General features: G+C 40.5%; 1 protein-coding gene across 2 annotated transcripts in view; it reads right to left on the reverse strand.

Moving 5' to 3' along the window:
- The window catches only part of dctn1b (dynactin 1b), a 41,480-nt gene that overhangs the window by 14,223 nt on the left and 6,070 nt on the right, over window positions 1–21,187 (reverse strand). Inside the window, exons 4-20 of one of the 2 annotated variants that reach the window (XM_008398831.3) lie at window positions 19,893–19,924; window positions 18,209–18,253; window positions 12,697–12,714; window positions 9,467–9,487; window positions 7,771–7,947; window positions 6,001–6,198; window positions 4,718–4,922; window positions 3,868–3,946; window positions 3,594–3,753; window positions 3,407–3,511; window positions 2,477–2,668; window positions 2,228–2,344; window positions 1,991–2,143; window positions 1,030–1,190; window positions 689–857; window positions 485–553; window positions 108–320 (exon numbers count right to left, since the gene is read on the reverse strand). In XM_008398831.3, the coding sequence (XP_008397053.1) occupies window positions 108–320; window positions 485–553; window positions 689–857; window positions 1,030–1,190; window positions 1,991–2,143; window positions 2,228–2,344; window positions 2,477–2,668; window positions 3,407–3,511; window positions 3,594–3,753; window positions 3,868–3,946; window positions 4,718–4,922; window positions 6,001–6,198; window positions 7,771–7,947; window positions 9,467–9,487; window positions 12,697–12,714; window positions 18,209–18,253; window positions 19,893–19,924 (2,114 nt within the window). The remainder of the gene's footprint in view (window positions 1–107; window positions 321–484; window positions 554–688; window positions 858–1,029; window positions 1,191–1,990; window positions 2,144–2,227; window positions 2,345–2,476; window positions 2,669–3,406; window positions 3,512–3,593; window positions 3,754–3,867; window positions 3,947–4,717; window positions 4,923–6,000; window positions 6,199–7,770; window positions 7,948–9,466; window positions 9,488–12,696; window positions 12,715–18,208; window positions 18,254–19,892; window positions 19,925–21,187) is intronic. The other variant, XM_008398834.3, reaches the window with a different exon arrangement.

Here is a 21,187-nt window from a genome sequence, read left to right on the forward strand (position 1 = left end):
TCAATATCTCTGCACTATGGAAGAAGTTGATAAGTTAGGAGTTGATGTGCCCGACACGGTGACGGCGACCAGAGTAGCAGTTTAAAACTCGTGGTTCCCATGGTTACCTGTGGTCCGAAGTTAAGTGCGGCAGGGATGCCGGGTGCATCTGTTCCTGGCATTCTGCGGCGAATCTTCTTACAGAACTGCCTGATGTCGCTACAGGAAGTCTCCAAATCCTTCAGCAGCACAGCCAGGTCAGCCTTCTCCTGACCCGTGTGCAGGAACGCCCGCAGGCGGCCCACCTCCACTGCCATGCAGTCCAAGGCACTCTGGGTGAACTGCACATGAGAGCAAGCCATTGGATGAACATCCTAACCTAAACCTTAACAGACTTCTAGTGCTGTTCCAGGAAATAAAGGAAACGTGTAGCAATAATAAAACAGGGAGGGAGGGATGTGGTTTTAGTTGTTTCTGTTGACAGATTAGTCGTGTTTTTACTCACTCTGATGTGATCAGCCAGCTGCATAGTGCAGTCCTCACTTTGATCTGCCAGATGGATGCTGTACAAGTGCTAATGAATGAAAAATATTAAACAAATATTCCTGTCAACATAGTAATATTAAAAAAATGAGAAAAAGACGCATTGCAATGTCTTATTGGGTAAAGGAGACACTTTTTTAGCAATGTGGAACATAATGCTGCACACCTGATAGTATTTTATGGCCTTGGTGAGCGGCTCCACGTTGACCGTCTCGTCCAGCTGGTCTTTGTGCAGCAGGTCAATGAGGAAATCCAAAGAGCGCTCATGAACACTCATCTCTGGGTACAAAGAGCCCACCTTCTTGTAGATCTCTACGCTGCACTGAGACAAAGCTCTGGCAAACAGACCCAAGGAGAAGGTTGTTGCAGCAGATGTACAGTATTTCAAAGGGTTACGTAAAAAGCATAATGGGAACAAGAATGTAAAGGTGTTCACTGTGTTTGATGGAGGGACCGACTGTGAGCTCCATTTTAAACTCCTATCTGCGTCTCTGCAGTGAAACTTACTGCTCGTATTTGTGGAGAGTGGCTTGCAGCAGGCTGAGAGAGTAGACAAGACCGCCTGCGAAGCTCAGCTGCTCACCGACGCCGCCCTTCAGGCCGACTCGCTCCACACAGTTTTCATTCAGGTCAAACTTCTCCTGCGCTTGTTTGCTGATCAGCTCAGCCTGAAGATGGACAAACAGAGATGGTTTCAGCACACACACATATATGGTTCCTCCTTCCTACACACTGGATTCAGATTGACAGGCTTAGAGATCCCTCTCCTGGGTGTCCAAGACTTTGCTGGACAGTACTTGTTTCAATTCTCTTGAGACAGCGTGGCAAATATATTTTGCATTTGAGCTCCAGACTGACTAAGCAGCAACTTCCCTCAGCTTCCAGAATGCAAATGTTTATATGCAATTTGGAGTTGTGGGCACACTCTCCAGCTGGGAGCCCTGTTACCTGGCAAATTCAACACAGACCAATTTCTATGTCCAAGGAGTAAGAACATGGCGTTTGTCTCAGCTGCTGTGAGACATACTGGTTGCAGGCATATACTGTAGCTGCCATGGAGCCAAAAACATTGCAATGAGTTAGGCAACTTGCAGCAGTGAGACCATGATGTGGGAAAGATTAGGGTGTAGCTTTGGCAGGAAGCTTTGTCCCATTTTCTAAGGAAATCAGACTTTCCTCAGAGGGTCTCTAAAGACCCTTCTGAGGAAGGTGTAGCCTATACTCTCGTGTATAAGTGTAGCGTTGAATACATAATGGCCCCTACGGCGGCTCTCTATGCCATATGCTGAAAGCTCGTACTTTGTCACTCATGCAAAGAAACACCACAATCTCACAACAGACGTTTCATACACCTTTAAAACCATTGGAGATCTTTTGCACTCCAACATTTGTGATGAAGTCCCTACTGTGTTCTTGATGTGTCTCTACCTAAAGTGCCTCAGCTGCACTCTGACAATGAGCAGTCTACCTTGTGAATGAGTCTGGGGATGAGCAGCAGGACCAGGATGCAGTCATGGTCTCCCCCATGTCGAAGGAAGGATTCAGGCATAAAGGAGGTCAGCAGAGACACGTGTCTGTTGGCCTGAGCCACCTCCATCTTCCTCAGCTCCATCTCGATGGCCTGAAAGAACAACCACACTTTACGTGAACGGGTATGAAGTGGAGTCGCCGGTAGCCTCCTCTTGCTCGTACCAAATGAACTGACCTTGGCGTAAGCTTTTGTCTCCGCAAACTTAATCTTGAAGTCAAACATCTCTGCTGGCGGCTGCTGCTGCAGCTCCGCTGAGGCCTCCTGCTGGCTGGTCAGCTCTCTGTTCACCTCCTGCAACAAATCCCAGATACTCAGTGCATACAAGGCGTGTGACAAAAGAGTGAGCCGGATACACTTCAGAAAACACCAGGTGCTGATCGTGTATGTGCAGGTGCACATACACGATCAGATGTGTATGTGCACCTGCAGGTGAGCGGTCAGCTCTCGGTACTTCTTGATGGTCTGCTGGTAATCCGCCACGGTTTCCTGTGCCGCCTCGACTCGTTTCTCAGCCTCACGGACTCTGGCCGCTCCCAAGTCCAACATCTCCCTGAGCTCCAGCTCCGTTTCTCTGGCGTTCTCCTGCAGCTCATCGTTCATCTCATTTATAGCTTCCTGCGGCGCAAAGACAATTACCAAGATAGATAAGAAAAACGCTCTTGTTGTGGAAGTTGGTACGATAGAGAGGAGACTTAGCTAGCTATTTTCAAATATGAAATCTGAGGAAGCATAGAGATAAAATCAAAAGAATATTTGGCCACAAATTCTGATCGGTGCATTTCTACAAGAAAAAAATCTTGCTGTTTACACAGATGGGCATACTTGAATCTTAAGATTTGGATATTCATAAACTACAATGATTTTATTTATTTAACTTCAAACGTAAAAAAAAGAGGAAAACTTTATTGTGCGACTTACGAGCAACAATCCTTCTAAATATGAGAATATTTGGAAGGATGCTGCTTAACATCACGCATCATAAAGTTTTTCTCAACAGAAGATAAAAAATTTTTTTACACAAGACATCGTGATCAATAATAATAATAAAAAAACCCCGATGATCAGAGTTGTCAGGACCAGAGTGTTTCTTTCACTTCTCCACTGATTCTGACCGGGCGATAGCTGCTAGGACAACTGGAGTGCTACTTAAACTCTGTGGGACCCTTTCTGCATATTGATGAGTTTTTCTGCTGACTCATTTCATATTAAAGATTAAATACATCAGGAAACAGCAGCACTTTAATTTGCTTTGAACTCCGTGCCATAAATCTGACACGAAAGCCGGCGTGAACAGTACAGCGTTTGTTCCTGAAAGTGAGTGGGTCTTCCTCTGAGCTGCTGCTGTTTCCTCACCAGGTCTGTGACCGTCTCTCTCAGCTCCCGGACTTTCTCCTCTAGATCCAGGTTTCTCTCCGTCAGAGTCTCCACCATCTCCTCCGCCCCCAAAGCTGCATCCACCTGAAGGACAGCACGTATTTGCTCTCACTAACTGGACCAATCACACAGCGCCCACCTTCGGCACCTAATGAGTTTCTCGAACCTGTTCTTTCAGCTCGTCTATCGTCTTTTCCGCCGCCGTCATCTCCTCCTGCAGCTTTTCCTTCTGGCCTCTGTGAGAGTCGAGCTCCGTGTTTTTCTTCTCCATCTGCTTCTGCAGCTTCACATGTTCTTGCTTCTCCGACGCGGACAGGTCACGCATCCTGACGCAGAGCAGGAACACGGGAGGATTTTTGCAGAGTAAAATGGGAAGAATAAACTCTGTTTTTGTGAATAATTAAAACCCGGTTTTTGTTTTCCGGTGGAGAGACGCTCACCTGACCAGAGCTTCCTTTAACCTGCTGTTCTGTTCTTCCAGCTGCTTCACGTGATAACTGGAGGCGGCGCCGTCCGAACCTGAGGCAGACACCAAAACAAAGCTAGCAATGACTGTGACTATCTGGTGTCTTGAAACATTTTAAACATTCTGTCACATTAAACTACAAAGTTCAATGCGTTTGATTGGGCTTTTAAGTAATAAAAAAATAAAAAAACAAAAGTAGCACATTATTGAGAAGTGAAATGAAAAAGATTACAAGTAAAAATCTGGAAATTGTACTATGTATTTGTATTCAGCCACACTTTACTCCGTGACCCCTAAATAAAATCTAGTCTTACCAACAAAAGGTCAAGACTCTTAAGAATTTTTTAAGAGCAGCAAAGTAGAGAGACCTCCAGACGTTTCAAGCTGTTACTGCAGGTGGCACTGACTCAGGGGCACTGAATACAAATGCACACCACACTTTTCAGATTTTTACAAAAGATTTTAAAGATCAGGCATCATCTTTCTTTCACTGATTAACTATGAAGTAATTTAAGGTGGATTATCACACAAAATCTCATTAATAGTCACTAAAGTTTGTGCTGTTTAGCAGCATGTCTAATAAAGTTTGTTCTGCTTCGGACTGCTTTATAAATGTTCGGCAATTTTTCACTGTCCTTTCCTCACCACCTTTATTGGTTTAACTTTTATTTAATTTGCTTACAAAGACAGAAGAAAACAAGAAAAATAAATCCCAGTTCCTTTAAAGAAAAGTATGACTTCATGAATTTGGGCCACATGTCTGCGTTCAGCTTAAACACGACTTAAAGAAACGTATTGTGTCACTATGGCGACATGATCCGTACCTTTTTCCTCAATCTCGTGCTTCAGGATCTCCAGGTCCATGGTGAGCTCCTCCACTCTCTCCTTCAGGGAGTCGACCTCCAGCTGTAAGGACTCTGCTCGCTCCTCAGCCATCTCCTTGTCCAGAGTGGCCATCTCGATGGCATCAGCCGTGTCCGACATCTCCTCCATGTAGCGCTCCTTCGCCTCCATGGCTTCCTTAGCCTCCTACAAATGGAAATAATACAATATATACATAAATACATTGAACCGTGTATTTCAGTGGTGTCAAACTCATTTTTATTTTGGGCCGAATCAAAAATCTGAATGTCCTTAAAGGGCCGGTTGCACCAGAATCTATTGATAAAACCAATAAAACTGTTAAAATATCAATAAATAGCTCTTCCTCTGGGATTTGTGATTATTTTAGTGTTTATTTTTGCAATCAAAATGACAGATTGTGTGGTGAATATTAAGAAATATTTGTAATCATTATTTTTTTACAATATTTACGCTAATGTATGATGTCAAATGTGACTTTATCACTCGTTGTATTGGTTACGGATTCAACGTTTTTGACCAATTTTGCGAAAATTAGCAGTAAAATCAGGAAAAATTTGGAAATTTGTTGATTTTGTGTGATTTTTGCAGATTTGTGAAAAACTGGAAGGACTTATTGATGTAATTTGGAGTCCAGAGGGCCACATAAAAAGCTGCGGCGGGCCAGATTTGGCCCCCGGGCCTTGAGTTTGACACCTGTGGTGTATTTAGACCGTTTTATTGGCTTAGATATTCAGGCCTGGGTTTCCTCAAGAGGTGTTGATTTTCTTCTACAAAAAATTGCAAAAAATGACTCTGGTCAATATTTTAGGAAAGTGACTATACATCTCTGGAAAAAATTAAGAGATCACTTAAAATGATCCATTCTCTGATTTTACATTTTTATAGGTTTATGTTTGAGTAAAATGAACATTGTTATTTTATTCTATGAACTCCTGTCAACATGTCCGAAATGCCAAACAAACATTTTGTATTTAATTGCAGAAAATGAGAAATTGTCAAAATAATGAAAAGATGCAGTGCTTTCAGACCTCAAATAATGCGAAATGAGATTCTTCTAATCTATTAATTTAGTAACAATACTAAATGTTTTAGCTCAGCAAGAGTTCAGAAATCAATATTTGGTGGAACAACCTCTCTCTTAATTTCTTCCAGAGCTGTATTTCACCGTAGCATTGCATGTAGAGGGAACCATTCAGTCGGCCTGCAGCAGCAGCTGCCAGGCCCTCCATACGTGCCTCCTTACCCTTTTTGCCTCTTTGAGTTGTTTCTGCAGCTCCGCCTGCTGCTCCTGCATCTTGGTCTTCCACTCCTGCAGCTGCTCCAGCTGGATCTTGTGCTTCTCCAGCTCCTTCAGCTTGGCTTTGTCCTCCGTTCGTTTCATCTTCAGCGTCTCCAGCTTCTCGTCCAGGTCCTTCACCTGAGCGCGCAGGGCCTCCTCCTCCTGCAGCACGGACGCGGACGGATTAGAAACACTAGTCGCTTTTGTGATCTTTCTTTGATTGAGCCTCTGTTAGAAGCAAAAAAAATATCTCTGGAGACATGGTGCATGCACACATGCCTTATTAATCATTTAATGTGCGCTTGGAGGATACACAGGATGCAGAGACACACACCCCTGTGAAGGCCGCACACTCAATATGAAGCCATCACACCTTTGACAGCTTGTTAAAATGTTAGTGACAGAAAAACAACAGTTCAGTGTCAAGTGCAGAAACAACCCAGATATCTGCACCTCTGTTTCCATGACGACTTCCTCCTGAGGGGGTGAGACACAAATAACACAGGTTACCCCTCATGGTGGGGTTGTTTCATGATCTTAAAGGACATTTTTTTCTTAACTGTGCAGGAAATGAATTGTATGATTCAACTGTACCGTTAGAAGTTAATCAATGATTACTAAAATTATTAAACTACATTTATTTCAGATAAAAAAATTACAAAAAGTAGATTTCAATTGAAGATTTCATTTGCAAACAAAAAAAATGGCAGTAACAATTGTCATCAGTCATTTACGATAAATGCCAATGAGCCTCTTACAAACCAGTGGAGAATTTTTTTTGTCCACACTTATTATTTTGATCCTGCCAAAGTTGACAATGAATGTAGAAATTAATAAATAGTTAAATAGTTTGATAGAGAAAAAGGTGCCAAATATTGGATCAAAACAATTTCCAACTTATTTGATCACACAGTGTGACATAAATTAGTGTTTTTATTATTTTCAATTATTATTTAATTCTCCACATTATTTACAATCTTATTGTTTGACTAATTTTGGATTTTTCTCATTCTGTTTTTATTTAATGTTTTATGCTTTTGTCACATTTTATTTCATTTTGTCTATCTTTTTCTGTATTCATTTCATTATTTGTTTTTACTCTAACTTTTGTTTTTATCATAAAACCCTCCTGTTTTCTTTTTTGTGTGATTTTTTTTAACAGATGTTCTTTTTTTTCCCCCTTCCACTCTTTGGGAAGAGGTAAAGTGGAAAGTCATTTCTTGAAGTTGCATTGTGTATTTGCTCAAGCAACCTTTTTTTGTGATACTATTTAGTATAACGATATGAAACATTTAAGTGTGACACAAAATAGTTCTTATGAATATTCTTTATTTCCATTAAAAAAAACTGAACCGACACATTAATGTGCAATTAATTAAATTAAATCTTGTGTTTTTATGAAGAGAACAGGCCTCTCTACTTTTTCCACCTTTTCATTCCTTCATGCATGAATCCCTAAATCCCTTAATTTTGGTAGCATTAAGAATGTATTCCCAGAAACGAGAGTCTTCTAATCTAAGTAACTTCATCCTAAAGCGTTTCTGTAGGATTACAAACACAAACTGACAGTTGAGTTAAAAAACATGGAAGTTAAAGGGCCAAACGCAAGAAGATGTCACATGTGCTGGTCGTCATTTTTCCTCTCTCTCAGCACGGAAGCTTTTAACAATGACTTTTTAAATCTCTGCATGATTTGCTACTTTGTAAGCAACGTTTCAGGACGCTGATCCTGACCTTACTGGGCATGGGGGCCGGCGGGTTTCCAGGAGAGTGGAGGGTCGGGATGACCGGTGCAGCCAGAGGGGTCTGCGCCGGCGTGCTGGGCTCGCTGCTGCTCATCTCGCCGGCCGACGCTGACGCCGAGCCAGACGCGGCCCCCTTCCCTCCGCCGCCCGCAGGTCGGCTGGGTTGCTGGGGGAACAGAGGACGATACGTAAACAACACACATGAATAAATAAAACAGAGATGACTGAAAAAAACAAACATCAGTACATCTAGATGAACCTGCTACAAAGAATTCTAGTGTTGTAGGTCTCTGAAGGCTTGACTGCTTTTATCATCCTGGTTTTAATCATTTACGTTGGCATTAAGAGACCTGGTCAGTATTCATGTATTAATGCACAAAATATGATCAGAACCAGGAAATAACTGAAGCATAAACATATTACTGAACACTGATTCATCTTTATAAACAATTGTTAGCATCAACATGCTTATTAAACTAAAGATGCACCAAGTTTGTGATCGGAATCAGCCGATATGTTTTTAGCTTGACTGATCAGTGAATGCATGCTACACACACTCAGGTCGTGGTACCAACACTCTTTGGTGCGGATGTTGACTCGGTGTTAGTGAGGTGTTAAAAATAAAGTCAGAAGAAGCAGAGAAATGTAAGAAGCAAGAAACTGTACAATTGCTTCTTGTAATTGTAACAGAGCACGAGAAAAAAAGAGAGAGTGAGATTTTCACCAGATAACAGGAAGGCTGGAAGGTCCGCAGTAAAATTGCTCTGTTTTTTATTTCTGAGCTTTCAATCTTATAGTTTTATCCGGTGGAAACGATGGAAACCTCTTGGCTTTAGTAATGCTAACTGTGCTAACCATGCTAACTGCTAATAACGGTGATAATTTCAGTTTTATATGTGAACACTGTAATAATTTTGACTGTTTCGCAGCAACCACACTGATAATTCAAGACAAAAATGCTAGAAACAAATTTATTTACAAGTAACACAAACAGAAACTGCTGTTTTAGTAATGCTAACCATGCTAACTGCTAATAAATGACACTAACTCAGTTTAAAATGTAAGCGTTGTATTCATTTTGACTGTTTTACAGCGGCTAACCAAACAATTCAAGGCAAAAATGCGAAAAACAAATTTCTATATTTCCAGCGAACACATACAGAGACTACTGTTTTAGTAAAGCTATCTGTGCTAACCATGCTAACTGCTAATATACCATACTAATTTCTGTTTAAAATGTGAACGCTGTAATCATTTCAACTTTGTTTTGTGACAGTTGCCGTGATAATTCAAAAGAAAAACGCTAGAGACAATGTGTCTTGTTTTCTAGGGAACACGGATGGAGACTGCTTTCATAGCTATGCTAACTGTGCTAACCATAGAAACTGTTAAAGGCTGTTTCCAAAGAGGCCATATGTATACCTACTAAATTTAACACAAATCTAATGCCTTAAATGTAATTCTGCAACTGAAAACTAATTATGTTAAAATTTTAAATTGCGTTCTTTATGTTATTATTATGCAAAAATGTAAATAAACTACTTTTATTTGAATCTGTAAAATGGGTTAGAAATAATGTCCATAAAGTACACAGTGCTGCATGAAGTAAAACCAACAATCAGCCACATAAATAATGGCACCCGAGAGGATCTGGAGGCCTGACGGTGTTGAAGACTTGAGCTCACCTTGGGCCTTCTGGCCGTGGTCTGAGAAGCACAGGGAGGAGAAAGTAAAGGAAGCAGCGGAAGGTCAAACGGCAGGAGAAGGAGGGAAGGGAAGAAGGGAGGAAACAAACAGCCAGGGTTAGAGATTTAAGGCAAAATTCATTGTAATTGGGAAATCACAGAAAAAAAAGGAAAAAAGGGTGGATGATAGCGATATGACTGATCTGTAGAAGAATATTCTCTACTTCTCTGATAGTAAAATCTATTCCCATGCATCTTATTGACTATTTTTTTAATAACAGCTGTTAGCTGGTCTGTTGTACCTCATGTCTTCCACCCACATGACCAAAACCACGGGAACAACAACGCACTGTGACTGGTACAGCCACGTCGACATCAATGCTCACTTTGTGTCTCCATCCATCTCATCTGAGCCTGGATCTTTTGTGCTGCGTACACAATGCAGACGTGCTAAGATAATAGCTTGTTATCCCGATACATCACTTGTCGAGATTGAGACACCACACGAGACGGGCCGATGGGGAACGCAGAGAGATCTGAAGAATGCCCGCAGCAAACTTTTCAACCAAAAAAGCTTCCTGAAACACAGAACGTCCAGCAAACAATAGTGAATATTTTACCAGCAATGGGTCTTAAATCACTGCAGGGGAATTTCAGCCTGCTCTTCTCTGCTGAATTGCTGTGATATAGCCACTTTGGAGTATGTTTGATCCTAAGACGTTGAGCTGATGGATCAGGAATTCTGGTTCCATCAGTTACAGCAAGTTAGCAACCACTACGTCTACCGCCTGATCTAACAAAATGTTCACCTTTCAGAGATGTTTGCTGATCAGTCTAAAGAATCTTTTCCCAGAATTACAGTTCTTAAGTCTTGAAACGCTATCATATATGTTTGACCAGTTGATTTCTTACGGTGGATTCATGAGCGCTTTCTGACCTCCAGATGAGTCATTGATGTGTTTTTGGAGTAATTTGATAGGCCGGCATCTTTCTCTACTGTTTGTGGATAATGGCTATGGCTTGCTAGGTTCCCAAACCCATTACAAGGTCTTTTGTAATCTTACCAGACTAATAATAGGTGACAAAAGTCTGTTTTTCACCTGTTTTCAACTTATATCTAATATGTTGCTTCTTGAGATCTCTCAGCCTACTTCATGTTGTCAGACTGGTACTAAACTTTTTTTTCTTGATTTTGGAAAATCACTGTTAACTCATGATTTAACAACAGAAGAAAATATTTATTACATAGTGCATGGTTGATAGTAGGTCTGGACAATATGGCTGAAAAACTTTTTACGATCCAAGTGTTTCATATCAATAATTGTCGATATAAATAAGTATTGATTCGTTTTTTGTTTTAATACCTGAAATACTGCCAAACCGTTTTATCCAGTTTTCACTCCATGCCGTTGATTTTTTAATTTATTTTCAAGAAGTTATGAAGCACGTTGGCAAAACCTGAAACTGCTGCTGCGCAAGTTACTCAACAGGTTGTTGCTAGGTAACCAAAGAGTGAGTGAATAGCTGATGCCACCAACCTTGCTTAGCTAGCTGTGAGAGGTTGAGCAGCTAAAGCCTTTCCTCTGCCTACGTCTCCCAGAATGCTGTGCAGTTCTGGATCGGAGTTCAGGGAATATTCGGAATATTCTATCAGACGTATTATCTATTGATATTGATCATGATTCTTTTGCAATATACACACACATATATATATAAATATTGATTTATTTCCCAGTCCTATTACATATGTTGGTTTGTACAGAGTCTTTTCCTTCTAATATTAATAATACATGAAATTATCATTTAAAAACTGCCTCTTATATTTGCTCAAATTATCTGCCTAATGTGTTTCATGGTCTGAAACATTCAAATGCAACACAAGCAGAAAAATGGTTGCAAATACTTTTATGATACTGTAAGTCTAAAATTATTATTGCAATCTACATTTTTCTTACGTACACAGGGTTTTCCACAGAGTGCTTTATAAGCCTGGCGGGCCACCAGGCTTTACTTGTGCCCCCACTAGGCTAAGTATTAATTATTTATTTAAGTCTTTTTTAAAAAATGTTATGTTTTAAGGCTTTATAGTTGGTGTTCAGGTATTAGTCTTCCAATCTTTTAATACATTATTATCAAGTGATATTTTCAAATTTCCTGTCAACCTTAAACATTTTTTAACTCAAACACACAACGGGCCGCTGGATGAATGACCCTGGCATCTAACCACCGGGCTTAGCAAGTTTCCTGAGGGAAGCCTTGGTACATTTCTCCTCTTTTAATATAACAAAAGCACATGCACAGACATTATGAAGTTCCTCCGTTTTTATCTTCTACTTTTTACTTTCCATCTTTTTTTTTTCTTTTTTTTGCCTTCCACAAACCCACCCCCAACTCTGCTTATAGCTTTCGGCATCATTATCGCTTCGGCTCTTTATCGCTCCTTATTGGATTAGAGCGGGATCGTTCAGATGAACTGAGCCTGAGTAATGTAAACAGCTGCAGCCAATACCCAGTGAGAGCTACCAATCCAAAGCCACCACTACATTATCAGGACAAGCACAGAAATATGATTTAAAAACACGTCGTGTGCAAAGCGGAGCTGCTGAATAAGATGGAAAAAGAATAAAATAAAAAGTTTTCATTGCAGGCTAAATGTAACACAATAATTTTAAAGATGTAGACACATGCTTGAACACAAAAAAAACTCTGCCTTTTTTTTGCCTTCCACAAACCCACCCCCAACTCTGCTTATAGCTTTCGGCATCATTATCGCTTCGGCTCTTTATCGCTCCTTATTGGATTAGAGCGGGATCGTTCAGATGAACTGAGCCTGAGTAATGTAAACAGCTGCAGCCAATACCCAGTGAGAGCTACCAATCCAAAGCCACCACTACATTATCAGGACAAGCACAGAAATATGATTTAAAAACACGTCGTGTGCAAAGCGGAGCTGCTGAATAAGATGGAAAAAGAATAAAATAAAAAGTTTTCATTGCAGGCTAAATGTAACACAATAATTTTAAAGATGTAGACACATGCTTGAACACAAAAAAAACTCTGCCATGTACTACACAATAAGAACACAGCAGGAAGACTCTCCAATGTCACTGAAAAAAAGGGAAAAAACTTCAAAGCATGATCTTCATAAAATAATAGCATGACGGCAACAATGACAGCAACGGCGACATCTCTACAGAAAAAAAAAAAGAGGATTATAGGAAGTTCTGTACCTTCCGGGTTGCAGGAGTCTGTCTCATCATATTTGTAGGAGGAGAAAATGCACACACACACACAAGAGACAGTCACCAAGAATCACGCACAGAGGAAGGAGGTAAAACAGGTAAAGATCTACGGAGAAAAAGAGTTCAGGACAGACAGGCTGGAAGCCGAACAATCAGGACAGGCAGCGGCTCAGGCTGGGAAGCTGCAGTGGAGCAAACGGCCGTGACGATTTTATTCCCAGGCCCCCCCCCTCTCTCCCCGCCTTGGTCCGTCCCTTCCTCCCCGCTGTTGTCCTCCTTTATGTCCTCTTTCTCGGTTTCTCTCATAATCCGTTAGCCGGAGCCCTTGGTTGATGCCTCCTCCGTGCTCTCACCGCCGCTGTCGCCCCGGCTACACAAGAGATGCTTCTGCCTCCCTTAACCTGCCCCGTCTCCTCTCTCTCCCCCTTCCTCACCCCTCCCGGATTGTGATTTGTCAGCCCGGACCGATGCCGCGCGCCTGCATTACATCACTTTGTGCCCTCCCTGCCTCCTCGCTGCTCACCCACTCATCACCACCCCGACCAGAGACAGACAAGGAGGGAGGGAGGGATGGGTGAGGCAGCAACTGGGGACAGACAGAGGCTGAGAGACAGAGGAGGGCGGCGCCGTGAATGGAAGTGTGGAGGTGGGGGGGTAAGGGGTGGTAAAAATGAGCAGCAATGCTGATGCAAACCTCTCGTCTCCTAGCAACACTGGTAGGCCCTCCAATGGGATTATTAAAATAAGGTTCACAAAAACCACAGGGGATTGCTGGGGGGGTGGGGGGGGGTTACACCTGATGGGCTGCATGGAGTCACTCCTGATTATTATTCACAAGACATTTCTGAATCTTCCTTAGATGATATATTTGAACATCATATTTTTAAAAAGGCCAAAAAAGTCAACCTGTTGCTGGTAACAGAGTCTTGACAGGTGGTAAAATAAAAAAGGAAAAAAGGTCTATCCACCTAAAGGTGTTCACTTTCCGCACTAACTGGGTGTTGCAATGTGAAGCCTTGAATGTGAGCACCATCTTTTCACTTCTGTCTGCCTCTAAATCCAGACAGGACTTTTCTCTAACCTTTAAAAAAAAAAAAAAAACCTTCCTTACTTTTACCTTCAGACGGTTTGGTGGCATTTAGCTTGTTACAGGCAGTTAGGAGCCTGTTGGTTTCCACACAATGTCGTCATTGTTGATTTTTATAACTCATTTACCTAAAACATTACGAGCATTATTCTAATTGGAGTAATGGACAGGGTGGTGTGTAACTGTATTCAGGATCAGACTCAAGTCTGGACTTTCGGCCATTCCACCACATGAATATACTTTGATCTAGACTTGGACAGCATGTCCAATCGCAGTTTTCATCACAGCATCAGTGTGTGCCGAACTGCAACTACAAAGGACAAGATTTGGAAGGATATTGTATGTTAAGTGTCGTGCAGTGATGATCTGCATAACACGTTTGGTCAGTTGGATGGACTATAAAGCCTTGTTTCCATTGAGTGGTACAGAATGGGCCAGTGTGGTTAGGCACGTTATTTTGTCTGCTTCCACTGTAAAAGCGGCTCATACAACCAACCCGCTCCACACCGTTCCTGGCCCTCCTTCAGCTGTAGCTCCACAGGATATCGGTACGGTACAGTTAGGGTGGAGCTACTGGTGTCACAACACAATCCCTGGATGGAGGCATAGAAAAAAATTTTATGCTTGGGACAAGCACGACATATATTAGTATGTCACGTTTGTTGTTGCACTAGTATGTTATTAGACATTTGGGTTTTACTCCGCCTGGCCAGTAAGAGTCCAACTGATAGTGGAAACACTTTCATGAATACACCAGGTTATAAAGTAAGCATCTTCTCCATTGTCTCACTCTAGCCGGTTAATGTGTGGTTTGGTTCTAGCCAAGTTGGGTGCATCTACGTTGGTGGTGAGTTCCTCCCTTTGTGGGTGTGAGTATGGGTAGGAACATAAACGGACCGTGAGCACACAGGAGCTGCGGTTGACACTCTGATGATGTAATTTTATGCGTGTACCCGTGGGCAGCCAGTTTCTCCACAATGTCTCTGTGTTAATGTTTATTGCAGGTTGCCCCATCTGCAATTGCTGAAAGGTTTTGACCTCAAGGTTAGATTATGGAATTATCAATTTTCAGATCCCCAGATACTACAGTCTTGTCGCGTATTCCATGGGCCAATTAATGAATCCAGTCTGGTCTCAAATCACTTACACTCATGTCTGGTTTGTACCACCTCTGTACCACCTCTGTTTCCGAAAACTGGGTTGGAACCATGAAGAACCAGCAAATGGAGGCTAATCTGGCTGAGGTTGTCTGGGAAAAATCTGTTTAATGGCCCCCCCCATGGAGAAGGGACTGCAGCGCATCGACTAAATACTGTACCGCTCAGTTGAAATTAGGCCAAACTGTCCTAACAGCCACAATTGATATACATTTTTGTGGTAGTATTGCATAGTATTGAATTTGTATATTTTTCTGACATTGTGCATCCCTAATTTGATCTAAGGGCAGGTCACTTGTACCTATTAGCCCTACTTTCACCCCAGAACGTGCAACAATTGTGGAAAAACGAGGTGCAGTGTAGTATCAACAATCTAAATGGTCATTTGAATCCTTAACAGCCAAAAACGAGTTGAGTAACTACCATAATATCTCCCTCAGCTCCACTAATCTCCTCCTCTCTGCCAACATCTCAGCAGGAAGTTGGAGAGCAGTAAGAGGATTAATTTGGGGCTGATACTCTGATTAGCTGCAAGCTTTGAACCTAAAGCACTGTCGTAGAAAAAAAAAACTCTGTGTATCATAACAGAGCAGTCGAGGGAAATCTGTTCGGTTTAAATATTTAACGTCTTTCTCTGTAAGCCATTTGCTTTCTCTCCACTCTGCGATTCAAGAGATGCTCTCAGAGTGATGGAGTGAGAGGCTGGAGGGCAGAAAGGAACGATGAGCTCAGATGCAGATGTATCAGGTTCCTGCCACCCCAGGAAAGAAAAGCTATATTGCCCTAAGGTCACTTGGTGCAAGACAGAAAGGGTATACAATTACCACCATGGAAGCATTAGCAACACTTTACCAAACACCCTCAGCTGGTATGGGGTGTGTATGTCCACAAGATACACGTCTTCTTCCCTCATCTGTAAAAAGGATGCATACGTCCAGCACTGCCTTGTATGTTTCTGAAATGTCAGCTTTCCTCAGATTGAACAGTGGAGGTTTGTCGTTGGGCGATGATAAAGTTCAGCCAGCTGGATGCTGGAAATGATCGAATTCAGCAGGCCGACAGGAAATCTATGCTCCGCAGGTCTCTGCAGGCAGGAGGGCGTCTCATTTCACCTGGGTCACACTCTGACATTTTCCGTTCGCTACGATGAAGGCGCATCTGTGCGTAGGAGTCAGAGGACGACGGTTAACGAGCCACAGTGGATCTCACAGTGAGTCCAGAAAAAAAATACAAATAAAGGATGTAATCAGACTTTTAAAACTGCAAAGTATGTTAAAGTAAATATTTCCAGCCCGTTATTTCTGGATCCCTCATTTTATTGAAGTTATACATATCCTGATGGAGGTCAAAGAAAAGCTGATCGGTGACTTTCCGCTTTCCGCCTCCTGCAGGACAATTTGTTCACATATGCAGCAAACGTCTCTAATTAGTCTCTTGCAGCACCAACATCCACTGAACTATCCACTTTCTAAAAGACTGAGCAACGATGCAGAACTGAATTGTTTCTGGTTCAGGAAATTTGCTACCATTGATTTTAAGTCTGTTTCTTTTTCTACAAAGAAACAAATAATACCACTGATACATAAGAACTCAGAGAGGATTCTGAAACTACCTCCAAGCTCCCGATGCTACAGTAATACTCATTTAAAAAAAATCTGTGGACTGCATGAATGAAACAAAATAATGAAATAATAAAAATCCCACCATGTAGTCAGATGTTTTTAAAGGGGCAGAGTTATGTGTCTTCTAGGCATTTAAAAACACTTTATAGCTTTATTAAGTAAATATGTTAACTTCAGTTGTTGTAAAAAATATTGTATATATGAAATATGACTTAAATTATACTTCATAATTTAACGCCTTGAATTAATTTAACTTCCTGAAACTCTGCCTTCAGGAAGTCATCACAACATGGCCCCTCTATTAATCCTTTAAATACGTTTTTCCCAGCATTGAACTGGTATCATGAGCTCAGAAGATGCGCAGCTCCACCAAGTGTTTGCACCTTCAGACTAGCAAGGACCAATTAGCAGGGTGGGGGACTCAAGGGAAAGCGCTGCTCTGTGAAGCAGATGCTTGTAAACTGGAGCCCTGAGGAGAAGCTTCGTCCTCGAAGGCAGAGCTAGGTTCAACCAGGCGTTTTGCAAAGCTGAATGGTTGCCATGGAGATTTAAGGTTTTCTCAAACATGCATTAAAGAATCAAAGCAACACTCCAGGTATGTTTTCGTGAGGGATTAACATCATAACACGATGTAAAGCTAAAAAAAATTTATTTTAAGCTCCTTTAACAATTAATAGAAAAAAGCTTTGATCTTATTTTTTTAAATGACATTTTGTACATGTCATGATTAAATTCATAAACATTCCACATCATAAACATCCAATCAAATCAAACTGATTTCTCTCCAAATAATTTTTTTTTTCAGCCCTCTATGAAATCCCGAACACGACATCCCCGCTGTGAAACATGGTGATGGCAGCATCATGCTGTGGGGGTGCTTTTCTTTTAGAAGACACAGCACAAAGATAAAAAAAAACCTGAAAAAGATTCACGAGAGTGGCCTAGTCAAAGTCCAGCCAAACTTCAGACCTAAATTTAATCAGAAATTTGAGCCAAGAATTGAAAATTAATGCTTGTGGTTGTAATGTGACAAAATGTGAGGAAGATTAAAGGATATGAATACAGTACATTGAACTTAACTTGATAATAATTTTATTTATTATTATCTTAAGATATTTTTTTTTAAAGAAAGTAGATTTTCTAGTGTAGTAATATCTTCCAATTTACAGATCATACGCAAAAAACTGAGCTTAGCAAAACGTTTTTGATTCACTATGAATGAAAATATGCAAAAATACTATATGAAAACTGTACAAATTTAAAATCAAACCTATACTACAAGGTCTGAAAATATTAAAAGTGTCTATCAAAAATAAAGTCTCCTTTATTTTTCTTTCATCACAAGTAAATATGCACAAGAAGCAGACAGGCACAGAGTGCAGAGACGGAGCAAACGTGGCGGACGGAGCAGAACGAATGCAGAGTGAGCCGGTGAGGTTGCGTGAACGGTTCAGGTGAAGACAGACTCTCTCATACAAACGCAGAGAGAGCAGAGCACCTCTCTACGAACAGCAGGGGCGGCGGAGCGGTGAGCTGCGAGGAATCATGGGAATGATGCAGCGGCAAGGCCATTCAGAGCCACGGCTACCACGGCAACAGCGGCCATTATCATCACCAGAACACTGCAACAGTACCGAGTTTAGGGAAACATGCTGCACCTTTTTGGGCTTCAGTCCTCGCTGCGTTGTCCAAGGAGGGAGAGGAAGGAGTGGGGATTGGGGGATGTTGAAGGTTAAAGGTCAAGAGAAAGACAACAGCATGCAGGGGTTGACGGGAACTCGGGTGATTTTTGGTCATCTTCAGAGAACCGTAGACAGATTTACAAGTCGTTTAGTTGGTTAATTTTCTCATTAGTTGCACATGTAGCGTCCTACAAAAGTATTAACATTTATTAAACTTTATCGCATTTCATCATAATCACAAACTTTGATGTGTTTTTTTTGGATTTTATGTGACAGACCAACACAGAGTAGAGGATGAAAGCAAAGTGGAACAACAAGACTTTTTACACTGCAAAAACAAACTAAATGTTACCAAGTATTTTTGGAATAGTTTATAGTGCAAATATCTTACTTCACTTGAAATAAGACAAAACAAACTTAGAAGTTATTTTTAAGCAAGATATAGAAGCTTGTTTTGAGTCAAAAATTCCTTAATTTTAGTAAAAAAAAGTATTGTTTTACTTATAACATGTGGAAAATGTCTTGTTTTCAGCAAAATAATCTTCCAGTGGAACTAGACTTTTATCAAAATTATTACTTTAAAACCCGTAATTATGACTTTGCAACTCATAATTATTACTTTAAAACTCAATTATGACTAAATCTCATAATTATGATTCAAAAACTCAAAGTTACGACTTTAAATTCAAGTCATAATTTATGACTTTAAAACTGAAAATTATGAATTTAAAACTTGTAATTGGACTGTTGTTTATCTTTCATGGCAGAGATGGGCTTCCATAGACCAGAGCATCCTGTGCCTCATGTTTACCGTGTCCACTGCATTTCTTGTGACAAAAAAAATCTTTTTATCGCTTTGCTTGAGCATTTAAACTCTTTTTGCTCCATTTGCACATATGTGACTGCTGAAGGACATTGTTTCCACTGAATGGTAGTTAGCAGTAGGAAACTGAAAATTGAAAAACTCTGCCTAACTTTTCTTCTCCTTCAGTCATGTGCTGCTTTGTGTCAGCCTGTCATTTGAAATCCTGATAAAAGAAGCCGCAGTTTGAGGTTTTAAAATGACAAAATGGAGTATAAAAGTTTTTGCAAGGCACAGTAAAAACAGCAAATAAAGTGTGGTAAATACCACAAATGTTTTTGTAGCGTTACTTCAGCTATTACTTAAAGATGAGATCTCAAAGCTGTGAAAGTTTCACCTCTTTTCAGGGAACTTTCATCAGATTTCTGATAGACTGAGGTAAGCAGTAAAACAGTTTGAGCTGAAAATGTCACATAAACTACATGTGAATAAATCATACACTAAAAACATGCTAATCTACATCCCATTCAGCATCAGATGTGATTTAATTGAAAGGAAATACCGCCCCCTGCTGGACCAAACATTAGACTCTGGATTCTGCATCAAAGAAGCTAAACTGCATTACTGGTTTCAGATTTCTTTTTTTTTTTTTAAGTTTTTAAGTTTCTGCATGAATGCGAAGCATCATTTAACAGGTTAAACTGGCAGTTATCAGATCAGTGCTGAAGCATGCTGAAAATGAATTTCTTTTATAGTAAACAGAAACACACAGTCACTTTTAGTGTGTTTTCTACTGGACACAACTTAAACCAGTGTGGATGACATTTGACCTACCAGTTTGGCAGACTTGGACGACTCCAGGATTTCTGCAGAGATAAAACCAAGAAACAAAGACACATACTCAACTATCGTTATCATACAACTCTGCTTTACAAGTTGTAAAGTTTAGAGACATCCTGTCATAAAGACTATAAAGTCAATACAAAATGTTATCTTTTAAACAGATTGTGACCACATTACACTGCACTGTCATCTCCAGATGAAACACTTCTATTAAACGTCCCGTATACTGATGTTTTCCCTTTTTTTAAGCTTTAGCAATGGATCTGTTAAACACTTTAGAGACATTGTTTTTACATCGCAGAAAGCCGTTTTCATACTTCTATTTATTAAGATTAGTTTTATAAAGTATATTAGAAAGCCATAATTTGTTTTTTTCTGATCATTTTGAAGATATAAAACACTCAAGAACAAGTACTGTGTCATGTGCCGTTTTTTTCTTCATACCTAACCCATGGTGGCCTGTAAGTGTAAACAAAACAAAAAGCACAAACACACAAAAAAGATCAAATGCAACAGTAAAATGCTGCAAACAAAAAAGTGTGCAATCACAGAAAAAAATTGCATCAAAAGGAAATGAAAGTAAAAGGCAAAATGCAGCAAACAGCAAAAACAACAGCAACAATGCTGCAAACTCGACCCACAAAAAGCTCCAGACCACTAGGGGGAGTCGGCCACCAAAATAAGTGACCAGACCTTCTGTGAAGACGGGATGTTATTAGAGGATGAAAAGGTGCATTATTGTTCATGTCTGTTTCCAATGCGCATTATTTTACAATATTACAGAACAGCAGTGTATTGACGTAGCTAAAATTACCTACTCCAGACTCCCCCTAGTGGCCTGGAGGACACCTGTGTGGCGGCATGAGTTTGCAGCGTTTTATGCTTGTTGCTGTTTTTGCTATTTTGCTTAATGTTTTTTGTTTTTAGCTTTAATTGTTTTGACTTTGTGAAGCACTTTGTAATCTATATGTGTGTGAAAGATGAAACAGAAATAACATTTTAGTTACGTTAAGTATTAGTAATTTTTTCTCTTTTGCTTCCATTTCCTGTTGTTGCAGAATTTGCCTGCAGTTGCAGCATCTTTCTTTTGAATTTCTTTTTCTGTTGATTGTTGGGCATGGGGTTTTCTATTTTCTGTTATTGTAGCATTTTTCCTTTGCATGTTTTTTCTGCTGTATTTATTTATTTTTTTGAGCTTGTGTTTTTGGAGTATCAAGCACTGTCACATTTAAGCGCATATTTGCCATATGCATCTGTCGGCCACCTTACCGACCAGTCTCTGGAAA

This window comes from Poecilia reticulata, chromosome 22, assembly GCF_904066995.2.
Source record: "Poecilia reticulata chromosome 22, P_reticulata-male-v2, whole genome shotgun sequence".
Taxonomy (NCBI): Eukaryota; Metazoa; Chordata; class Actinopteri; order Cyprinodontiformes; family Poeciliidae; genus Poecilia; species Poecilia reticulata.